This window comes from Falco cherrug, chromosome Z (genome assembly GCF_023634085.1).
Source record: "Falco cherrug isolate bFalChe1 chromosome Z, bFalChe1.pri, whole genome shotgun sequence".
NCBI lineage: Eukaryota > Metazoa > Chordata > Aves > Falconiformes > Falconidae > Falco > Falco cherrug.
Window position 1 is genome coordinate 31,480,222 of NC_073720.1, and position 25,234 is coordinate 31,505,455.

Consider the following 25,234-nt stretch of genomic DNA (forward strand, 5'->3'; position numbering starts at 1 on the left):
TGTGTTCTAATGGATAAAGTTCCATTGTGATTTAATCCCAGCATAATGATTGGATATATGGTGTATACCAAAGCATCATGTGTTATTTATATAAAAACTGTGGCCTTATTCTTATTGTGTTCATAAATAAAATTTACTAAATACCATCATGATTGGAATTCTTTTCAAATTTAATTGCATTATCCCAAATTACCTTTTGAATTTCTGTGGGTAAGGTGCCGCTTCACCTTCTTTTATAATTGTTGCTACCACTGATTGCATCCACAGTTGAGCCTGGATACCACTATCAGCTGGAGAAACATTGTTTTGGGCTGCATCAAGTGCATCCACAATCAGTTGGTGGTCCCTTTCATTCTTTCCCACTGAGGCAATGCGTTAGATAGGAACCATTGGTTAGTTCCCAGTGATAACAAATAAAGACTGTAGCGGGTCTTCTAATTTGTTTAAATCACTTGTTGTGCGCAGTTTATTTACTAATACTTTGGCATCTATGGTATTTAAGACACCTAATCTTGTCCCTGTGATAGGAGTCACAGCTCTCCTTGTTTGTCTTAGAGAGGTGAGGGTTTGCCCGTGTAATTATGCTAACCATCCTGCATAGGACATACTTAGGAACACTGAACAGATTGGTTTGTGGAGATACTAATTTGCATCAATAGTTCTACTTCTTTAAGAGACCATGATGGATTAAATAACACTTGTTGTTGGCCTGTATTTTTGATCATATATGGTCCAATTTCAGAAATTTGTGGGGATAGTTTTCTTATCCTTTATGATCAGGGTGGATGTTGTTGTACTAGGCTCAGTAATGTCTATTTTAAATTTTAATGATAGTCCCATGCTATAATGAGCCCAGAAGCAGACTACAAAACCTGGTTGTACTAAGGTAAAATTGTACCACCAGTCCAATCTTTCAGAGGCACAAAGGTTTTTTTCTTTTGCTGTTGGGTTTGATGTAATGTTGTACACAGAAATCTGAGATGTCTTCTCAGGGGTAGGCCCATTGATCATCCAGCATCCTGTTTTAATTTCTTTCCCTGCTGTTCCCCAAAGTCAGGGAGCTTTATCATCAGCTTCATCTTTATCCCAGCTCCATTTGTTTTCTAAGTAGATTTCAGTTGCATGCATGACAATGGTGGAAAGGTCTGTCTACCTTACCAGATTCTATTTTCGTACTCCCAGTGTATTTATCATGATATTGAGACCGTGGCCACTCCAGGGTTCTTTGACCATGAGTTAGGAGAAGCAGTGTTGTTAGGGTTTGGAATGGTAACACGAACACAGCTTTTCTATTTGCCATCCTGCAGGGTTCTGTAAGCAAAAACAGTCTTGTTGGGGAGTCTGAACAGGATACCTCATTAAAAATAGGGAAAAATCCATTATGCACTAATTCTTTGTTTTGCACCACTGGTATTGGTAGCTTCCCAGGCAGGTGGGCCATGAGGTTTAGTTAAGGCCATAGGCACAGTGCTGCTGGGTGGTAGATTGACTATTACAGGCTGTCCTGACTGTCTCCATTCTGTGCTGCCAAAACAGCTGCTCTTATTTCTCCTACTTGTGAACTGCCTTCACCACCTTCTACCACTTGTTTGCCAGTGGTAATGTCTAATGCAACAGCCTTATATTGCCATTTACCATTTACTCTTCTTTGCTGAAGTATCCATAAACCAAATATTTTCTGTTGCTGTACCCTCAGTGAGGGGAAGTGCATCCAGAATGGATGAAGGTTTAAAAGGCTGTTGTAACATTAAAGGGTCTACGTTTATGGGCATCTGCAATTTCAAAACCTTAATGTGTCCTTCAATTATATTGCATATTTTGTGCAACTCCTGTTAGGTAGGCATACCATTTTCTCATGGTGGGCTTTTGTGCAACTCCTTCTGGGAATTTGGGATTGATTCTGGTAAATTAAATGATTGCCTAGTTTGCACAGCTGCCCCTGATGTATTTTTTTAACTTGTTTAAGTGCTTGGACTAAAGTCTTATAAAAGTCCCTTTTCCCATTCAGAGTATTGCTGTTCTGTTTCTTTAAATCCAGTTAAGCTAAACAAAAAAGGTCATATTGGTCCATCAGGGCCTGTTTGGAACAGGTTACAGTAAGTAGTTTGTTCAGCAAAACCCCATTTGGCTACAGTAGGGTCACAGATGTGTACTGGTTCCAATGACTGATGGGCTTTTAATTCTTCAATTAAGAGTTTTGACAGCCTCTTTATGTTCTGATTTCCACTCAAGGATTTACCTTTCTGTGAGTATAATGGATGGGAAATGATAGAAAACAGGTACATGCTTCCTCCAGTATTGTGAAGTTCCCATCAGTTGTTTTAACTCCTTCATTGACTGGGGCCTTTGAAGGTCTTTGATTTTTTTCTTAAGGTATCTGGAGAAATCACTGCATTGCCTGCTATCCACAAAGTACCTAAAAATTTTAATACTTGTTCCCTACCATTTTCCACGTGGAATATCAATTTCTGCTTTATTTAGTGCTTGCATACGGCTGCTGCTGCTTCTCCCACTTTCTCAGGGGAAGTTCCTCCAGTAAGAATATCATGTATCTATATGTACAGTTTCACATCCTAGTGGAGTGACACTGTCTGTAGAAGTTCAGCAAGTGTGGCATGAGTGATTGCGGGTGAATGTTTATACCCCTGTGGCTGTCTGTTAAAGGTATAGTGTATTCCCTCCCAAGTGAAAGCAAACTTTTTATTCTCCTCCTTCAAGGAAACCATAAATAACAATAACCTAAATGTATTATTATTCAGGGGTTGATAATGAACTGTTACACGCCACCTCCTGTCTGGCTTTCAAACTGGCTGGACAGGTTAAATATATGGAGGGGTGGTTCTAAAGATAATTTGTTGTTTCTCCAAACAGGCTATGACTTCAGAAATGCCACTTCATTTCTGAATGCGTCATCAGAAATTAGGTATTGTGGTATGGCAGTAATTTTTGTATCAGGGAGTGCAGGGGCTGCATGCAGCACACACACTGTAGCCTCCTGATTTCTGCCAGGGTTGCAACTGATGTTTGAGCCAAAGGACCACACGCTGCCATGCGGCAGGTGCCAGGTTAATCGGCTTAAAACACGAAAAGCTAAAATATTTTTGTGGTGTTTTTTAACTGCAAAGCAAGTAGCCACCATGTGCTGCTCACTCAGGAGCCATAGATTGACCTTGGCAATTTGACACACAACGCTCACTCCATTCACACCAGTAACCTCAACTCTTTCCCATCCAGATGGATTAATTGCCCAGACTTGGCATCTTGTTTTGTTAGCATTGAAATTTGTGCTCTGCCTGTCTATTAAAAACGTCACTAATTGTCATTGAGAACCAACTGGAGTAAAAATGTGTGGGTCATCATCACTTATCCACTGATAAGCCTCTGCTTTCTGGACAGGCAACCCCAGTTGCCTTCCAGACATTACCGGTTTTGCTACAAGACCTGCAGTTCCTCCCTAATGGGGAGGAAGGGGTTGGTAATATCCATTTTTAGGACTGATGCTGTAGGAGTTGAAATAAACTCCTTCCTTTCACTGTTACCTGGAATGCTTTGATCAGACTGAAGATAAAACCATCAGGCTGATCTTCAGTCGTGGCTCTGGGAATGCCTAGGGCTAATGCATTCCTCCATAACTCATTTCTCTGTTCTTGAGATTCTGTCTGGGATTTTCAAAATATTTCCTTTTGATCTAATTTCTGTTCACTGTTTCATGGGTCTTACCTTATGATCTCCACCTCCGGGTTTCAGGTTCTGGTTTTTGGCTGGTGCATCATCCAAGCCCATTTCACCCCTACAGTTAGCAGTGCCATGTATTAATTCTGTCCATGTAGGGGGTTGCTTGCAGGCATTTTGAGCATTATCACCTAGTACCTTGCAGATAACTCCTTTCTCTTTTCCATCCTTTCATCCTTTGTGCAGCCCCTAATTACTTTTAGGTGCTCTTCAAGGGCTTCCCAATTATGGCAGTTGTCATGAGCCCATTCATCTGAGAAGGTGAGACTTCTGAGATTCACTCCATGCCCCTGTAAATAATCAGTGAGTGATACTACTTGCCATCCTGCCAACTATGCCAATTAGTCATGGAAAGACAGTGATGTGCTTCACTCACATGGGAGAAGCAGCTATATATATACTCTTATTGATGTGAAACGGTGAATTAACACAGTTCAGTGGTAAATGAGACAGTGGTTTAACTAGATTTGACAGCAAGGTACAAGGTACTGCACAGAGGACGGGTTCAGACAAAGCTGTTTGGGAGACCCTCCCATTGAGTCATGAGGTTCAGAGAGGACCCCCTTGCGTGCTAAACCCCTCAGACAGGAGTCAAGGTGAGGTTGCACCCAGAGTTAGTCCTAGACTTGGTCAACAGTTCATGCGTACAGGATTACATATGTGCAGTCAGTCCTTTATATCACTAAGGTGAGCTTACAAACTTTTGGTGCATTTGCTCCCAATTCACTTACCGAGTATCTGATGCGATAAGGAATCTCTCCACCTTGAGGAGGACCCTTGGGAGGTGCATCCCTACTCAAGGGGAACTGCCGGTGTCCAGCCGGCTGCCATGCAGGAGGGCTCCCGGCGCCCTGGGCTGCCGGGTGTGTACAGAGTAAGGTGACTGACTTATATTTGCGTAGCAGCGGGATGTCTGTGTCACTGTGCAAGGTGGCCCTTGGCTACTGTGTTGCCATCCGAGTCCCCAAAGTCCAGTTTCAGCCAGATGCAGCCATCATGGCTGACACTGGTGGTCATTGCTTAAGCAGAGGCAGGGTAAGTGGTGGGGAAACGCACAGCCACAGGTGTAAGCCTGAAGAATTGGTGCAGGGCAGTTGTCATTAATTCTTCTTCCTCCTTTCCTGTCCAAAATGATTTAAAGGTACTGCCTGAAGGAATCCAAACATAGCCAGTGTGTTCTTTTGGGATGAACAACATAATTTTCTTTAACTGCTAAGGCTCATGAACTCAGTTTCCCCTACTTTTTGCTTGATCATCAATAGTAAGTAACTTAAAAGGCAAATGAGGCCCTCAGTCACAGGTCTTCAAGTCATGGTTTTTGAAACGTGTAAGTATGGGAGAGAAGGGAGAGAAGAAGAACAAGAGAGAAGAAGTCTTTCCAAGGAAAGTTCTGGTGCCATTCTAGAGAAACACTTTCAGGTGGTAGGCAGAATAGTTTAGTCAAGAATTAATTTTTGCTGGTATGTAGGGATGATAATTGTGGGTATTTTGGCCCTACCTGTCTCTGCTTCTTCTCAGCAAGAAGACTGATATATTCTGTGCACTGACTTCTCTAGTTCGCTGTACTTCCATGTTTTATTACCAGTGAACCTCTGATCCAAGATTAGCTTTTTTTAAAGTACTTTCTGAATTTGTAAAGTAATACATGTAGTGATGTATGGTAAACAGTAAATAGATTATAGTAAACAATATTATCTCAGGTATCTTGTTTCTGCTGGCATTAAATTACAAATGTGTGTAAGGGGGAAAAAATCTTTCATGGTAGTTTCAAAGGCAAATACAGTTTTCGTTGCTTCAGGAGAAGAACTGCTTTTATAATGTGGTTTGCTTAGGGTTTTTTCTGTTGGTTTTATGCTGTAGGTTACACAAGAGGCAGGAGAATTTGTGATCACTTTCCCATACGGATACCATGCAGGATTCAACCATGGTTTTAACTGTGCAGAGTCAACAAACTTTGCTACCGTCAGATGGATTGATTATGGAAAAGCAGCAAAGCTGGTAAGTCATATTGCAGAAAACTGATGTGTAAGGAAGTCTTCCCTGTGTTATTTCCTTTGTGAGAATCTGTGGAAACCCATGAAAAAGGGAGAACTATTGGATCAGGTAGTACCTTATACTGCCATTGAAATGTTATTTATAGTTGTTATTTTTATAGTGGTTATTATACTTTCAGTAATGTGTATTCCTCTAAATAGTGAGTTTGCAGCTTAATGTATATATTGTTCTTCAAAACCAATTCTATTTATGAATGTTTTTCAGTTGAAGATACATATACTGAGGTTAGTATATATGAAGAGAGCTGACTTCTGCTCTTAAACCTCCTCTAAGCTCTACAGTTTATGAAAGCACTTTATTTAAATGAGTAATTTTGATACCTGGAAAGAAACATAAATAATAAATTGAAACAAAGTCTAATGAAACAAGATTAACTTTTCTCATCTTTAATGTCATCACATGTCCTATAGTATAAGATAATAAAGGAACTGTGAACTCAGAGTAGATATTTTCATGTTTTAAAATGAGGTGTGTTTTACGCTAGACTGAAATTTTGTTACATGGCATAAATTTTTTGCTTCTTTTCATGTACGGCATGTGAATAAGTACACAAAATCGAGAAAGTGTGCAACTTAAACAGAAGTTTATTACTGTTTTTCAATATTGTGTGATTTTTATCAGAAGTGTGCCTTGTGTAAGCTTTGGTTAGTATGCTTCCAAAAATGTTTAAGTCAGAGGCATGTTTTGCATTGGGTTATTCTTCACTAAAAAAAAAAAAAAATCAATAGTGATTTGCTTGATATGTTAGCTAATAAGATGATATGGATTAAAGGGCAGTATCAGATGTGCAAGTTTAACAATTATGTAATGACAGTGAACTCTCATTAAACACTTGGAAGACCATCATGAGAAAGTTCTCAAATAGTGGAAATTTATGATTCTAGCTAGTATGGATTGTTATTATTGTTAATAATTTGTTATTGTTAATGAGAATGAATATGTTTCAAAGGGAAAAAGTTTATAAATACTTTTTTTCCATGTGCTCTGTGTGCATACACTAACTAGTGAAAGTATTGAAAACATCAATATGAATCTAATGTGTTCAAGCTGTTCTTTAATAAGAAAGTTGTTTGTAATAGCCAACAGGTAAGGTGTTGACTGTAGAGTTAATAAACAAAAATAAATCTATATATTTGTTAGTTTGGAATGTCTGCAGATCATACAGTGAAACAGAGTTGAGAGGAATATGGGCATGGACACATAGGAGTTAATTGTAGCAGGTAAAACTGTCCTGGATTTTGAAAGATATAAATGTGCTGCTGCTCTAAAATTGATTCAGCTGAACTTTAAGAATGCCAAACTTTATCTTTGGATGTAGCAAATTTGAGGTAGTGATACCTGCAGCTACATCCATTTCAGTATACAGGCTTTTTATTTCTTATGTTTTAAAAAATGGTATACTATCTGGTATGCAGCTGCCCCCGTACAAACTATTAAATGTTTTATGCCTCCAGCCTGCCTCTCAGTTATTGTATGATACTGTAAACTTAATCATAGAATCATAGAGTCATTTAGGTTGGAAAACACCTTTAAGATGATCGAGTCCAACCATTAACCTAGCACTGCCAAGTCCATCACTAAAACATGTCCCTAAGCACCACATCTACACATCTCTTAAATACCTCCAGGGTGACTCAGCTGCTTCCCAGGGCAGCTTGTTCCAGAGCTTGATAACCCATTCGGTGAAGAAATTTTCCCCAATATCTAGTCTAAATCTCCTCTGGTGCAACTTAATGTCAGGTTTAAATTCAGTGGAGTTTGAAGATAATTTTTTAAAGCTAATGACATTTTATTCCTTTACACCACTCCAAAAGTGCTTCTGAAATTCTGAATTTCTAGCTATGTAATCTTGGCATATACACTCTAAATACAGTTTTATTTAGTCAAAATTCTCTAGCATATACATAAAGCTTTCAATTTAGGACACTGAATTTTGTGCTCTGTGCTTATTGCACATAAAAGCAGTATTATATATAGTATAAGAAATTAAAGTAGTTCTGTGGTGTCTGCAGTTGAATTTAAATGTCTGAAAAGGTCAAAATGGCAGCTGAAGCAATAATAACTAGTCTCCGTCTATAGAGAAATCTTAGATACCGTTGTCAAATGTGAACTTCAGTTTCTTTGGCAAATGGTCAGTGCTTAATGTTACTTGCTTATTTTTTATTTCTTACTACCAAAAGAATGAGATTTAAAATTTATTTTTATTCTCTTTTAAAATGAAAAATAACATGCTAGGAGGTGCTAATAGTAGGATTTTTTTATATATATTTTTAAAGGAAATGTGTAAGAAGAGAACTAGTAGAAATGTGGTGAAATGATTCTTCCTAACACTTATATTTGTTTATGCAGTACAAGTAGGGTAAACAAGTCAAACAGAGGAAGTATTATAACTGGTTATCTGTTCTTAAATTTTAATTACATGACACTTTGAAAGCACACGCAAGTCGTGGAGCTCTTGCCAACTGGGCATTCTGTTTCTTGGTGATGGTGTTTCTCTAGAAAAATGTGAGGATAGCTATGATAAAGCTAATCACAACCTCAGAAAACTTCCTGGAAGTATTAATTAAAAAAGTTAAGAAGTCTATGTGCCCAAGGAATACTGATATTTTAATAAGTTGTATTTTCAGGTCTCGTAATATCATTTAAAAGAAAACCCCCCATCACACAACCTTGCATTCCCATTTGTCATTTTTCAGAGTACTGATGTTGTGTTTGACTTACCTTGTGTCTTTATGTGGTATGTACAAAAATTTTAATTGAAAAAATATTTTTGGATCCCCTAGTCCCCTGTATTATACTGCAGAAATTGTCTGTGTCAGCAAAATGCAGCAATATCTAGGTCAGTTCGTTGCTGTATTCTCCTTAGAGAATATTGTATAGTGATGACTGGTTGCAGTCTTCCTATAGGAACAGTTTTATCTTTACAGAATGGTTTCTAATTGCTTACAGCTGGATATCTGTCTGAAAAAAAGGAAAAAATCCTGAAGTACAGTCAATATTCACTCTTCATTAATTTAAGAAAAAAAAAATCAAGCAAAGATTTCCATTAAAGTTGTAGTAAATATTTAGGCTGCATGATGATACTGCTTCCTTGCATGAAATGAGGTGGTGTTAAAGAATCTGTGAAATTGCAAATGTTAAATCAGAGATCATTTAGACCCTCTGTACTGGAAACTTTGGTTGAACACAGACTATGGATACAAATTCCGAATATTATTTTCTGTCTTTAAAAATGCTAAATTTGTGATCTTGGTTTCAATATGTGTACCTTAACTACCTGTAGTAGTTGAATCCTGGGAGCAGGGATGTACCTTCCAGCTTGTTTTCTAGAGTTTGTACAAGACTTTCACTCAGGAGGTGGCATACGAAAAGTAATACCAGGTGGCACCTCCAGCATGCTCTTTGCTGCAACTTGGCTGCTGCTTTGAGCTGTGTTCTCACTTTTGGACGGAGCTAAGCAGAAGTAAAAAACAGATTAAATAAATAAAAAAAAAAAGAATAAAAAAGAAAACAGTAGAAATCGAGAAATAACAGATACACTAAAAGTCCCCCAGCTCCAGGAGAGAAATAGTGTAGTTTTTACTGTCTTTTTTCACTGGCAATAACACACAGGAAGAGAAATGGGAGCTACTGGTGAAAGGAACAAAGCAATAACGCTCTCCTGAAGATGCTTGGCAAATGGGTGTAGTGCAGAGGGATGTTGGTGAATTGCTCATGTATGGTAATGGTGGGACTTAAAGAATCCAAGGGTAGGTAGTGGTTAGCTCACAAGTACTTTAGTTGCTTGCTGTGTTCTGTGAGGATGATGCACTCTTAAGCTTTAGATATTCTTAATCAACATCATCATCCTATAACTTTCATTTTTTTGAATGCTATTTATTTTTGAAAAAAAAATAAATGGTGCAAAATAAGGGCCAGTAGGATATTTCTTCAGGCTTGTGTGTATTTTGCCATTTTCCTAATGGAGCTACGTTTATTTGAGTAGGCTGGAAACGTGAAGTTTTGTGAAGTGCATTTTGAGTTTCTTTACTCCAGCGCATTTTGGTACTGTCGGTAAAGCAGATGAGCTAGTGGTGATTAGCTTGTATGTTTTGTAGGTATCTACTTTGATTTGTGCTGAATAGATAACTTGTGTACTGAACAAGGGGTGAGGTTCAGTTATTAGAACTGGTGAATAGAAATATTTACAAATAATTCTTTTGTGTCTAATAAAATTTTTCTGAAGCAGCTGGATAAAAGACACTTTAGTCTTAGAAATATCTGCTATTCGTAATGTTCATTAGCTGCAGGGTGGGACACCCTCTGCCCCCACCCCCAAATATATGGATCATCTATGTTTATTGAACTTACCTTTTTATCTGTTGTTATTTCTAATGAGTGCCAATGTTGCCCTCATGCAAGGGTTACAGTGCAAGAACTCTTGCTTATAGGTGCCAAAACTCAGTCATGATTTTTACCTAAGTTTTAGCTCCAGCATATGGGTTCAATGAACTTTATGCACCCTAATTTGATACTGAGAACCAGGTCCAGATTTAAATTTGCAATGAGATCCTGTGTTTTTTGTGTACAGGCAATTTTTTATTTTCTTTCATAGAATTCTGTTTTTTCCTTGCTCCAGTTTTGTAAATATTTGCACAACTTAGATGCTGGCAAATCAGTTCCTAATTACAGGAATCCCCCTAGAAAGCACATTCTTTGACCTCGTGTAGAGCTTCTGGAGTGCATGGTCCCACCTAAGCATGATAGGAGAAGATAGTTCACAGAACAGAGAATTGGGTTAAGATGGAGGCTGTCCAGGAGATTGGTGATGTCCATAGGGTTCAGTCAGGGCTTTTGAATTTTTCTTTATGCAGTGGTGAGTATTTTAGTTTCTGTCCTTCCATTTTCCTCTTGTCACTGTTGAAATCCCCACACTGCCCTGTCTGTTGCTCTTCCAAATTCTTATGTCAAGAGTCTCTCACAACTCTCCATCTCTGCTTGCCCAAATCAATACCGGTACCTTCAAAACCTTTCAGAGAAGGCACTGGCATTTCCAAATACTGCTCCCCTTGCTCGCTGTGTGTTTTGTGGCACCACTTGGTGACTTTCAGTATAAATGCATGTAAACTTTGCTGCCTTCTATCAGGGATAGAGTCACACTAAGTGATTTTAATAGTCATTGTAATGATTCTCTTGTATTGCAGCTCCTTTTAAGATGTGATTTGTTTTCAGATGCTGGTGCAGGAGAGCTTTTTGTTGTTTGACTGATCTGTAGAATCTGAGGAGAGAAGCCTACCAACCTTTTCTGCTTGAAACTCGGGCTACTTAAGTATTATTGCTCTCTTTCATAAAATTAAGTCAGTAATCACTCATGTGTTCTTCAGTGGCAGCTGCTTAACAAAGTGTTTTCTGTGGATAGGTTAGATCAAAGTGCTGGCCTGTAGGTTGTATTTTTTCCCTTTGGTGGGATGAAGTGCAGTTGTTTTGATGTTAGGTTTGATGGATTTGTTTGCCACTGCATTCATTAGCTTCACATCAAAAAACTGACAGGCTGTTAAATGAAACTTTGGCTTAGATTTTCAGCTTGACTGTTTTGAGACCTTTGTGAAGATATTTGTTTTTGTGCTGCAGCAGCCGCAAGCAGTTATGACTGTTTTAAAGGGAGGAAAAGTTATTAAAATCCTGATTTGTTTGGGTAAAAGAGAGTCATTGTCTTGAGTATAGCCATGTCAAATTTATGCTATCCAAACAATATATTCACTGTGAAATACATATTGAGACATAATATGTATGACTCTAAATGATTTTATCAGAGAAGAAAATAATCTTACCACACAAAAGCACTTTTCCACCTCTCATAATTTATTGAGGTAGTAATTTTTTCTATGAGGATTTTTCAGGTTGCTTTTGTACAACAAAATATTAGTCATGTGTTTAAAACAAAAAATAAAAATTCTACTAAATTGTATCATTATTATTGTTATTACTATTATTTTTAACTATGGGTGGATGATTTAAAGGCCTAGGCTTAAAAAGTACAATGCTACTCCAACAGCAGTGTTTTAAAACTGAATGTCAAAAATAGCTATGTGCATAAGCTTATGAGTGATTCTCATTTATTTTACTAGTTTTAATGAGGTACTGCTGTCAAGGAAACTTTTTCTTTTAAAACATGGCATGTGGATACATTTGATACCAGTCTGCAATGATAACAGCATCATTCAAGATGTACAAATCAGTGTTTTTACTTGCTGGAAATCATAACTAGCCACCTTATATTACTGACTTGGCTGCTAATAAAATCTTACAAGGATTCAGGAATCAGTTATGCTTTCCATTTATGGTCCTGATGTTAGTGAACCACTTCAGAACAAATCCTGTGCATTCAGCAGTTTGACATTTCACTTCGTAATTGTAGCGCCACTCTCAGCTTTATAGGTGTCATGGAGTATTCTCCTTTATTTTTTTAATGTTTATTTCTTTTATATTGACCTGTTACTTGTCTTTCGTTTTTGCCCATCTTACTGTCATTGTCTGCTGCCTCTGTCTGGTTCTTACATCACAAACTCATCATGTCTTGAGAACAGCAGACACTAACATTTCCTGCTGTAAAATCTATTACTGTAATGGGGAGATTGTCAGTCTCTCAGTGGGCAGTAACTTGCGCACTTCGAGATGTCTAGTGCCGTGACATCTTGAATTTAGAATTTTAATGGTTTTAGGAGTAGAAAGGAATAGTAATAATCACAATATTTTTACTTATAAATGCAAAAGAGAGTTATGTTCTGTTGTTGTTTGTACCTTCCCATTTTGGTAGAGCAAATGGTTGTAAGTTTGTAATGTGAAACTTCATTGTGTTTTTGTGTTTTCACAGTCTGTGCTACACTATGTGCAAGTACTGTTGTTATCTGAGAGTAGCGTATTCTGTGAATCTGAAGCTCAGTGTTGATTCTCATGAATCTTTTCCTAGACAAACTTTTTTTTTTTTTTTTTGTGATGCTACAGTATGTGTGACTAAAGTTATGCATGCATGTTTCTGGCACAAGGCTGTCATGCAATTATTAAATAAAAATAAAATCAACAGTACTCGGGTTTTTTTTGTTTTGGTTTTTTAAATGTAGTTTTGACTAAGTAAGGACAATATTCCTTAAAATAAGGCTTTAAATGTTGGAGTACCTTCTGGCAACTTTGAGTGAGTAGAAATGATGGAACCTAATTTCCCTTTTGATTTTTTTTTTCTAAGTGATATTGTAGTTTTTTATATGATCAAAGTAATAAACGAACCAAGTTGGCATACTTGGTGGATGTTTAGAAGTTCTTGTTTTATAGCAGCTTTTACTGAATGAGGTAATTTTTTTCATAGAAAAAAAGTCATTAATTTACAATATATGTACCTTTTCAGGATATAATTTATATGAAATTTTGATTAAATCAGTACAGTTTGCCTTTCCTTATTTTTCATCAGAATGCAGATTATGATTATCCTTCATTACTGAGGAAAAACTATTGTCAGTAGGTACCTTTCTATCCATATGTTAATGCCCTGGTCTGTAAAGAGAGCTTATTTTCATTCCAGTTTTTTCAAGAAAGAGGAACTTGAAGTACAAAATTATTTTCATAAATTTGAGGTTCACAAGATAGACTCTCTGGGCTTGGATCAGTCTGTTGAAACACAGGGGTCCAACACCATTTGAGACTGCTTAAGATATTTTGCCTTGCTCTGTCAAGCCGGAAGAATACCAGTCTCTGTGAACCCAGTGTTTGTATTTAGAGTTTGAGCAGATGTTACAGATAACAGAAAGTGGTTCAGGTGTCAGTGTATGCCCAGGCAATTGAAGCGAGCCATCTGTCATTGTATTCTCTTACTTACGCCTTTTGCATAAGTCCTAAAAATTAACTGTGTTCTCCTACTCTAAGAGACAGTCAGTTCTCTAGCCTGACTAGAATAATTTTGTATTTTGATACTGGGAGGCGACCTAGCCTGATAGGCAAAAGGATGACTTAAGTGTTAGGGTTCCGTTTCCTAAAACAACCCCATCCCGATCCCCCCCAACCTTTCTCCTCATAAACCAAGCCCTCGCCCAACTTATGATGAAGATGCCACCATTTTGACTCAGGAGTTGACTCAGAGAGGTCATGTCTTTGTGACGTACCAGCTGTAGCAGTTAATTCTGGTGCCTAGGTATTGCTGATAAGTGATGCCCTCCGGGTGGGCTAGTGCTGTAAGAGTGAGATTTGCTTCTGTTCCATGGATTTTATAGTAAATTGCTTCCACCAGAAGGAAGTATAGTCTCAGAATACTAGAAATCATTCTGCTGGTGTTCTTCCATGCAGTTTCTGTTGCTCTCTGACATTGTCTGGAGCTCAAACGCTCAAACCAACACACCTCCCCTGCCCCTTCCCCCCCACCCGCCTTTTTTAAAAAAATTTCCTTCTGTTTTTGTCTTTTTCCTCTCTTCTGTATATAGAGACAAAGCTTTGTATGAAGATGGTTTTCACTTGATTAACCTGTTTATCTTCTGGGACCTTCTACAGGGTTCGCCTCTACTGGAGGTGAATCGCTCCTGCAGTTGCTGCCAGGCTCACTAGGTTTGGCTTAGGGCAAACATACTGTGGAGATAAGCACAAACTTGCAACTTTTTCTCTTTTTCTGAGAGTCTGTGGGTTATGATGTAAAACTAAAGAAGAAAAGTTGAATAGCAGTATTGTAGATTTGAAACACTCGTGGCTTGCTTACTTTATTTCAAAGACACTGTAACTATAAATACACAATTGAAAATCCCTGACTTAGTCTGAGCAGTAGAGGACGTTTGTATGAATGAATAAGAATAAATTATATACCCACATCCAATGGTAACTCCACTAGGGTAAATAAACTGTAGGTGTTACTTGTAGTATAACTGAGCTTATGCAGCCTAGCAGAGATGTGAAATTTGAGCTGAACATGGGAAGATGCCTCAGCTGCAGGTTTAGTGTCACCACTGTGCTTGCTGCTTGAGTGTGTAGGACTTGTTATATGCTACTAGTTAAGAAATCTTAAGGTTTAAAATTCTTGAAAGGATCTTAAATGATATATATAACTTGTACTGGTTTGATTTTAGATAAAACCCACAATAAAACATATTACTATCCTTTACAAAAAGGAGGTTGTTGAAGTGTATTTTGAAATAATTTTCTGAAATGTTTTGAAGCAAAAGAAGTTGAATGAAGACCTTGGTGGCTAGTGTTGGTTGTATTCAGTTTTTAAGGTTTGTCTTTCTGCTTGAAGCATCAACTAACCACTTGGAAGCTGTCAGGAGAAAACGTGGAATCAATCAGCTTGAAGGTGTCCTCTTTCTCCAAGGGCCACCTCTTCACTCAGTTACAGTATTAGAACCAAAGAAAAAGGTGTATTAATGCTTTAGATAAAGTGCACTTTATGGCTTATTATAAGGCCTTCCACGCATTCTTAGTATGAAATACGTTACTTCATTCTTTTGTGAATTTATAACCAATATAACCAAATAACTTCAGTTAACATTCTCTGTTTGTTCTCTGTATGTAACAGGGTCTCATATACTCATCACCCTCATCAGATCAGTTACAAACTTTTACATCTTAACAACCAAAACACATGATCTTGCTTTTACCATGTGACATCCCATGTGCTTGGGATTCCGGGGAAGAATTTTTAACTGGAAGTTTCTGTTGCAAATATGTATCTATGTAGCTATATATAAAAAGATGGATTGCTCTAGGGAGCTAGGACAGTGCCTGCTTTAGGGGGCAGTCCAGTTTGAAGTATCCAAAAAACGTCTGAATGAAAAATAAAACTTTATTCTGTCTGTCTTGGTGTCATTGTGCTTATGTCTGGATCTTCCAACCCATTCCAACTAAATTATTTCAGTTACTTCTGCGTACTTTAACAGAGGAGAGTAAATGCTGTGTTTTGGTGGCCTTTTCAAACTATGTTGATAACACAGTGTGTAAGAAAGACAGAGAAGTCTTGAGTATTTTCATGCCTCGTTCTGGGTGTGGTGGGGAGAAATATGTGATATACATAGAGGAGAAATGTAGTTCGAGTACTGCAATTTTGCTTTGTTTCTTTTCAATACCTTTTTTACTATTGCTGCTTCCAATGAATCAAGAGAGAGAGACTGTAAAAATTTAGTCAAAAAAGGGAAAGATACTATCAAGAACACCACCCCCCCAAAAAAATTCTCTTCTCTACGTTCTTCTTCCTTTTTTGTGTAGATGATGACAGACACAAGATTTTAGAAAAAACCTAGATAGGATGGCATTTAGTATGTCTACTGAATGTCTTTGAAATTGACTGTGAGCTAATTCCATGGCAAATATGTTTGAAGTTAAAAGTAATTCTAATACTTTATTGTAGATCAGATGATTTGCTGGTTTCTGTGTACTGTAGATGTATGTATTAATGAAATATTTGAACTAACCAGTTTTAAAGGAATTTTAATGCTGGAATTAAAATTACGTTTTAATAAGAAATTATGTCCTAGGTGATGCTGTTAATGTTTTGCGAACGTTATTGGATAGTTGTCAGAGTGGGTAGTGGGACCTAAGGGAGTCTAGACATAACACATCATGGCGAAAGCCTTCACAGATAATTCTCATTAAAGAAAATCTGAATTTTATATATGATCCCTGAAAGTGGAAACTTTAGAAAAGAAAACAGGAAAAGCTTTTGTAGTTATATGTCTTCTTTGTGTAGGTGAGATATCTGATTAGATGTGGCTTCATGATGTGTTGAAGTTTTGCTGATGGAATTCGATGTATTTAGAAGCTGTAAAGAGTGCTGCCTTAGCCTGTTTAATTAAGCGAGTCTCACATCTGTTCTCACTTCGTCTCTAAGGTGTGAGTATAGTTGCAATGGGGTGATAAGAAAAGGATAAAAAAATAATGTGCTAGAGCTTGCTGGGTGTAAGAGGAAGAGAGTTTTCAGTTGGTTAAAATAGACAAAAGAATTAAGGGGGGGCTCTCGGGGTTACTGTATTTTAGACAAATGTGATGCTGGGTAGAGGAAAGACAATGTTTTTTACTGCAGCGAGGCAAAGTCTAACCGTTACTAGAAAATCCTCAGGAAGACAGTGAAACAAACACAGATAGCTGACTTCAAGTCTGTACATCACAGAACTACCTATTGTATCTGTGATTATAAAGCAAGTTACTTGGAGGCGGTGGAATTATTAAAATGCTTTTGTCATGAAAAACTGTTAAAGAAATAGTAACAGCATTATGACAAATGTCAGACTTGGGAAAAATCTGGGGTGATTCTAAAAATAAATGATGGATTACACATTAAGCAGTTGTGACATCAGGATGACAATAAAGAGTAATGAACAGTAAAAAAATGTACGTTTTGAAGTGGGACACCCTGCATGGAATATAGCTGCAAAGAGAATAGTAAGAGGACTAAAACCATAATGTGCTAGAATTTGCAGGGAGTAAGAGAACATTTTCTTTTCAGTTCTTGTAACACAGGCATTTACAGTCTGAGTTAACTTTGGTGCAGCCCTGGTTAAACTGAAAGCGGCATGTTCAAGTAATTTACTGAAAAATGACACAGGACTTCATTTTTAGATTTTTATTCTATCTCAGTTAAATTGTGGTTTTGTCTAAATTGCAGGTTTTGTGAGAGGAAATATATCCTCCACTTAAGACGAGTTGCTACTACTAATAAGACAATATTAAACTATTTGGTATGACTAAGTCTATAAAACAGCAACTATCTTCAACTCAGTTTTGGAAATTCCTCTGCTGAAAACAGAGCCAGAGTGTTTGTGGAAAAGAGGCATGAGGATCTGTGAAATGGAGAGAGAAGAAACAGTGAAGGAAAAAACTGAACATGAGAGCTTTAAGGGACTGAGCGAGATACAAACAGAATTTCTGTGCTTGCCATTCCAGTGCTTTTTTGCTGTTTGCTTGCTCTTGGGTATAGGGGATAAATATTTTTGACCTGTGTGCAAATGGGTTAATATCAAAGAAGTATCTGCTGGCATGATGAATTTAATCTCTTACAAGGAGTGGTCTCAAGTGTTGTTTAATACTCTGAACAGAAAGAATTAGGGCATTAAAAGTGGCACATTTTTTTGGCACAAACCCAGAAGTATTTTGTTGGAAAAGATAAGGTAAAAGAACAAGATGTTTAAGTTTTAGACTGGACTTCAGTATTGTGGGAGAGGAGGATGGAGAATGTCTGAAGAGAGATGTATGAGAGGAGGATGGAGAATGTCTGACCATTAGTGATGGGAGATAAGAGAGAGGAGGAGGGAGAATGTCTGAACAGAGATGTATGAGAGGAGGGTGGAGAACTTCTGATCTGACAGATGAGAGAACAACTGGGTATTGTGAAGGAAAGTAAGAAAGATAAACATGGTTATCTAGTAGTCAAAAGTGGTTTGCATGCTTGTAGTGATATATAGCTATGTAACTGCATGAATGGTTTCTGCCCTGAGCCTAGTGGTACATACAGCTGGAATTTGTATCCAGACTCAGAGATACAAATACGACGTTATCTGTACAAGGAAGTGTCTCTGGTTGCATCACAACTGGAGCTTGTGCCTTCATATGCCACAAGAATAATAACAAGATATTGGACATTTTTGCAGTGCAGAAGTACAATGATAATTTGGGGTGGCTGTGCCTTTAAAATCTGCCTGTGTTCATTTTTGTCCAGAGCTGGAGAGGAAAATTCTTGAGGTTTTTTTCTAAAGCTGGAGCAAGCACATTTAAAATGAAGTTTTCATTGAGCTTGGTAAGAAAGGAGGAACTAATTTGTCAGTCAGGTGTCACTGTGTTGTTAGTAAAGGTCTGTATTCTGCATAGTTAAATAAAATTGTTGGTGCCTTAATAATCGATCTTTGTATGCTTATATTGCTATTCATAACTATTTGGTCCCCACAGATCTACACTCTAATCCTTGTTAAACTATTAATCTGTGTGCAGCTAGCCCTACTGATCAAAGTGTTTCCAAGTTTGACTTCAGGATCTGACCCTTTTGTAGTGCGGGCTGCAAAAATAAATCAGTGCTGTATCCTGGAGAAGTCAGTTCTTGGATGAAGTTGCATTATTCTGCACTTGTGCTTCCTGATGAGGTTGAAGTAGCTGCTCCACTCAATGAATTGCTTGGCAGTTCTTAATGGTTTTTAGAAAAAAGGTGCTCCTGACAATGCAACTTTAAAATGTGTATGGGCTCAGAGAATGTGTGCAGTTTGTGTGCATTTCTGACTGGAAACAGATCAAATCCTGTTTTACTTGTTTGGTAGTCTCTGATTTATTGACTTTACAGAAGTTGTTCTGCGTTTACCTATGTACCCTACCCCTGTTTGCGTTCAAGAGAGCTGGTGCACAAGAACTGTAATTGTCAAGTCCAGTCTATTTAATCTTTTTTTATGTATGTTTAAGGGTTTTGTTGCTCTAGAGCTGTTCCTCTTTTTCCTTCACATGCTGCCTTCCCAAACTGAAAGTGCAATTTCTACAGTAATCTACAGTTTTAGGAAACTGGGGGAGAGTTCTGTTACTTGTAGAAAATGTTCCTTGACATTGTAGAAGTTGTTCTCTTGCTTTGGGCAAAGCAGGTAACGAAAAATTCTGGACAAGCCTGTTGGTTTTCCGACTGAATCATATACAGTCCTGCAGGTTTGATGTTTGCAGCTAGGGACTAGGCACTCAGCACAAGAGGTATGCTTACAGGGCTTTTCTTCCCATAATGCTCTTTGCAACAGCTGTTAATAATTATGTGTGGTTTACTTATCACTACTTAAAGTTTATAAACTGCTTCAAAAGCATTCTAATTAAGTTCGTTCTTTTCAAAATAGTTTTCTTTCCAGAATCATTGGTATTGGTTTATTCATAATTGTTATCAAGCAGTTCTCTATCATTTGTTTAAAAAATGAAGTGCCACGTGTAAAAATGTTTCATGCACATTTGTAGAATAGTAATCAACAACTCCTCATATATAACTGGATTGAATGGCAATAATGTTTTCAAAACAGGACAGTTTCATAGTTTTTCTGTTCGTAATCTCTAAATCCCGAACAATTTGTAAAAGAAAAAAACCAAAACCAAAACCATCCCAAACAATTTAGGGTATCTTGTAAAAGAATTTAGGGCATTGGTGTCTTTTTAGGAAATTATTGCATATTTGGATTTTCCCCCCCCTCTCTGCTTACAAAGTGTTCAGAAAGAGTCAGCATTAATCAGTAAATCTGAACAAAGAGGTCATGTACAATCTGCAATTTAAGAGATTTCAGTAGCATATCTTTACTTACAATAATTGCAATGTTACCAGTAGAACAGGTGTATGGTTTGCTTTGCCATATTTCTGCCCTTTCCCTCAAATAAAATAAAAAGGTGGAAGTTCATTAATTATATTTATCAGTTTCTGATGGCCAAATCATTGAAAGGAAGAATCTTAGAAAAGTTGTCTAATCTTTACTGCTATGTGCTATAGATCTTTGGCTTCTGAAATACAGCACTATACCAGGTGTTGCAGGAGAGAAACAGATTGCAAACTTTTAGCAAATCATCTCAATATTTGTTTCTTAAGCTTAGAAACATGCAAGAAACACCCAAGGCACACATTTTACACATTATAGAGGTGTTTGGCGGGTTTTTTTAATTTTTTTTTTTTTTTTTAATACTGGTACATGTTAGAATCTGGGGAGCCTTTTCTATTTGTTGTAGTGGAGAATTATGTGTATTATATTATCTTTGCTTACCATTTTAGAATGACATTCTGGACGTCTCTTCTTAAATCTTCACTTTTTCTTCCTTGTTATAGGGTATTCTGCCTGGAAAAGAGTAAAATCATCCATGGTCGTCTCGTGACTGTGGCTGAAACATCCCTGCAGTGCTTCAGAAGCCCTTTCCCCTTCTTCCTTTTGTGGTGTTGATAAACTTATTAGTTGCTTGACCTTGCAGACCTAGTCTGTCAGACTTCGTAAGAGAAGCTGCCTCTCAATGTTATAAGCGTTGTGATTACTGAATCTGATACTCAAAATTATATGGTCTTTGCTTTAGCTGGGGTACAATTAGAATTTATTCAGAGGGTTTTTTTCAGATGAAGAAAACTTTCAAAAAATCTAATGCTCTTGAATTTCCCGTATTTGTGTGGGGTAGAATATGGTAATAAATACCAGAAAATCTGTTCTTGCAGCATTTATGACCCAGGTAAATTAAATGCTAACATCTTAATACAAGAATGATTTATTTTATTTTATTTTTTTAAGCTGCTTTGGCGTAGATGTATTTTGACAAGCTTCTACAGCTAACTAAAGATTTGTATTTCTGATTTTGGAAGGTGCTGAGCACATTCAGGTCCTGTTGACAGCTAGCATAATTCAGCATCTCCAAAAAGCAAGCCATTTATTTAATTTCAGACAGAATTTTAGTGTTGTTAATGACTACAATGTGTCTCCTGCGTCCTTTTGGCTCTGCAACTTTTATGAGAAATGCTACGTACACTTTTGTTGGCAGATTCGTGTTTTCTGTGAGACAGCTCTTCTGCCGTGTACTCACCGGCTTATCTTGCAAGGGGGGAGAGGTGATAACTTCAATAGAACCATTCAGCTCCTTTGTGTAACATGGGCCACCATAATCAAATGGGCAGTGATCATTTAGTGCATTTGTACAGAACCAGTCTGGAGAATGAAGTAGATTTTTCTTCCTCTGGCTTTGTTGCTAAACTCCAACATGTGACAGAATCAGTATTTTGTTTCATAAAAATTATGTGTCTAGCACATAATGGCTAATTTAGAATAATGTGAAATTTTATTGACTGCTGTGCTGCTTATAAAATTGTTACAAAACAGTTTGAATTGGAAAAGCTTTGAATCCAAAGAGAATAAATTTCATGTGAATGCCTTTAATTAAATTTTGCTTAATTTAAATAATGTAATTTGTATTGATTATGCTGCTGCAGTTCATTTGGATTTTTATTTTTAATTAAGATTCACTAATCTTGTTTTACCTTCCAGAGCTATTCATAAAATTACTGTGAAGAAAATGCATGTTAATTAAATTAACACTTACATACATTTATTAAACTAAAATCAGGCCATATTTTTTTTTTTCTTTGTGAAGGTATTGTTTCTTGTAAGAAATATTGCTATGTATAACAATCCAACTTTATTCATACTTTTTTTTTTCCTGAGCAAATCCATGTTCATATTGTCCTATAATGGTATAGGTGCTTCCTTTGTGCTTCCTCAGAGGCTGCCAGCACTACCTTCGGAAGCTGCTGGGATGATTACTGAAGTGCAGCATAATCCTGTTATTTCCTTCGGCATCCTGTAACTTTCTCTGTGTTTTCTCCCTATTAGCTGGTGTCTGTGCATCATTGGAACACAGTCTCAAACGTGGATGACTTCTTACTAACTTTCTGGTGAGAAAGTTGCCAGCTTATAGTACTGCATATGTTAAAAACATCTAGAATGAAAGACTTGCTGTATTAATTGAGACCATTAATACTGTGTTAAGGCTTATTGCTATATTACTGGATTCCCCCCCCCCCCTTTTGTTTAGATCATTAGCAGTTTTGAAAGAGAGTTTAATATTTTTTTGAGCCAAGACAGGTGGTATACTTGCATTTATTTATGTGTGCAGTGATAAACATGCAGTTTATTTTTGCATATTTTGCATTTATGTTCATGTGAATAAGGAGTCATGCAGAAGATTCCTAAAAATGTTGAAGGGCAGAGAAGCTGAGTGGAAAGCAGGGCTGTAGAGCTAATTGCCTGGCAAATGCCTGTACCTGAACACAGGACTGGAAAGCTGAAGACACTGAACTAGTTGCGTTCACAGAGGTATTTGCAAGTATATGTGAAAGACAGAAACCTTTCAAGTGATAGCCTCAAACACCAGGTTTTGAACTAAATTCAGTCAGAAAGATTGAACTATTGTTCACTCACTAAGTAAAACTCTTTTTTCTTGGAAAGAATTACTTAATATACTGGTGACATAGTGGTACTATGTTAGTTCTGTCATACGTTTTATCGTAAGTGGAGAGCTTATCACTCCCTACAGATACCTGAAAGGAGGTTGTAGCAAGGTGAATGTTGGTCTATTGTCCCAAGTAACAAGTGATAAGAGAAGAGGAAATAGCCTCAGGTTGCACCAGGGGAGGTTTAGACTGGGTATTAGGAAAAATTTCTTCACCAAAAGGGTTGTCAAGCATTGGAACAGGCTGCCCCGATAGGTGGATTGGGTCACCATCCCTGGGGGTATTGAAAAGACATGTACAGCTGGTGCTTGGTGGACTTGGCAGTCCTGGGTTAATGGCTGGACTTTAATGATCTTAAAGGTCTTTTCCAACCTAAACGGTTCTATGATTCTCTACCAGAGCAGCACCTTAAACACTCTGAGCTAATCACACCTTAGTGTTGTAGCTAGAACCAAAATTATATGGAATGTTGACAGACTAGACAGGAATCTGTAGCAGTTTGTGTCCTGAGGTGGATGTACTTTCTAGGCTTTCATATTTCTGGTCATTGTATCTCCTCTGAATTTGTTTGCAATTGGATGACTGATAGGTTTTACTGTTCTTCATGATAAAATCATAGCAGCAATTAACTCTTGAATTGTTCCATCAGTTCTTTCTGCAGTTATGATGATTTCTGGCTGTATGCATAGCGTGGAAAGATAGTTGACAGCAAAAGCATCTTCCTTTCCAAATGGTTTATTAAGTGCCTTTGTGTGTTGGGCACACATTTTGTGTTTGCCTAGCCTGTGGTTATGTACTTACTCTCGCCTTTCAGGCTTCTGTATGATTAAGCATTTTCAAAGTAATTAACAACAGTATTGTCTAAAAGCATTATGAAGCAGTGTTCTTACTTGCCAGGTTTATTCATCTCTTGCTTCCCTGAGATAATGCACAGTGGGTCTCCCTGTCATTAGTGTGAACTAACGCTATATTTGTTTTTCTCTTTCTTGAGTGTCCTCCTAACCAAGATAGTGCATCAAGAAATGAAGTACAAACAGCTGTTATTTTTTAATAATATGTTATATTATTTTATATATAATATAATAATAATATAATAAAAAAGTTATTATGTAAATGCATTATAGACAATTTGCAAGTCTTAATAAGGCCATTTTTATTGAACAGTAATGAATTTGGACCTTTTGCATGAATGATCTGCAAATGTTCAAGTTAAAACAATTCATAATGCAAATTCCTGGATGCTTGAAAATATATGAACATATGGTAGAAAAACTAAAGGAGTAATCAGATGGTCAGATTTGACTGCATTGGTATTGTCTGTCTTCAGAAATAAGGTACAAGAAGTTTATTGATACTATAGGACTTTTGAAAACAAGTTAGAATTGATGTAGTTTTGTCAAAACTAGTCATAAGTGAGAATACTGACAGTTAGCCAAATAAGATTTTTTTTAAAATGCTTTTTAATTTTTGCAGTGTTTAAATATTATCCTTGAGAAGATTAGTTGGTGACTTCTTGCATGGATGCTAGGTCATAGATATCATAGCTGAATAAAGCAAGTGTGCACAGGTCTGGCCAATGGACTCTGCTTCCCCAAAAAGGGAAGGCTCTGAGTTAGGCAAAGGGGATTTATGTCAAATTTGCTATCCTAGTCCTTTGATAATGATAGTGACCAGAGAGATAAATGCAAATCTTTCCATGTCATTTCCATCTTTGTTTGGTCATGTCTATAAAAATTACTAGTGATAAACTCTGTTCTGTGCAGAGTCTGAAAGACTCTGATAAACAGCTTTTCAGAAGAAAGAATATAAAGTCAGATGGCATGCAGAGGTGGTGTTTCTTGAGGGCTTCCCTAGTGTGTAAAGCTTACAGAATTTATTGAAATTTTAAATTCAGTGAAATGAAGGAAAAAATGGGTTTTTAGAGAAGACTTTTGGCCTTTTTTCCCTCTTTCTTTTTTCCTTGTGTTTTTTTTTTCTTCTTTCCCCCCCTGAAGTAAGTTGTCTTTTTGTTACAGTAGAACTGCTCAGGGTTTTGTTGCTGGCTCTTAGAAACTACTGATACATTATGGTTTACTGTAGGCAAAACCTGAATATAATCTGTTTGCTGGACATGAATACTACATTTATAGTTCCAACAGGTGTGAATAAAAATTGTTCTAGTGTTATTTTATTTACTCTTAGAAGGAATATGCCTTTATAAAATGCAGTTTTATGGATGGTTTGGCAGTTCAGTTTTTCCTGAACCAAGAAGCCACTTGGTACTTTAGAATTTTTTATGGACCCTGTGTAGTTTGGTGAATACCAGAGGGTGGTGCAGGAGCTGATGAATTCTGGTTTAGGCTGGGGTAGAGTTAATTTTCTTGTTACTAGCTGGTACAGCACTGTGTTTTGGAACACACTGATGTTTTAGTTGTTCTAAGCAGTACTTACTCTCAGTCAAGGTCTTTTCAGTTTCCTCTGCTCTGCAGTGAGCAGGTGCACAAGAAGTTGGGAGGGAGCATGGCCAGGACAGCTGACCTGAAC

At 37.2% G+C, this 25,234-nt stretch overlaps 1 protein-coding gene across 5 annotated transcripts in view; it reads left to right on the top strand.

Annotated features, from left to right (window-relative positions):
- Positions 1 to 25,234, top strand: part of KDM4C (lysine demethylase 4C) — a 298,051-nt gene that overhangs the window by 70,510 nt on the left and 202,307 nt on the right. For 4 of the 5 annotated variants that reach the window (XM_055698674.1, XM_055698675.1, XM_055698676.1 and 1 more), the window contains exon 8: positions 5,593 to 5,730. In XM_055698674.1, the coding sequence (XP_055554649.1) occupies positions 5,593 to 5,730 (138 nt within the window). Of the gene's footprint in view, positions 1 to 5,592; positions 5,731 to 20,551; positions 21,613 to 25,234 lie in introns of those variants that run through there. The other variant, XM_055698678.1, reaches the window with a different exon arrangement.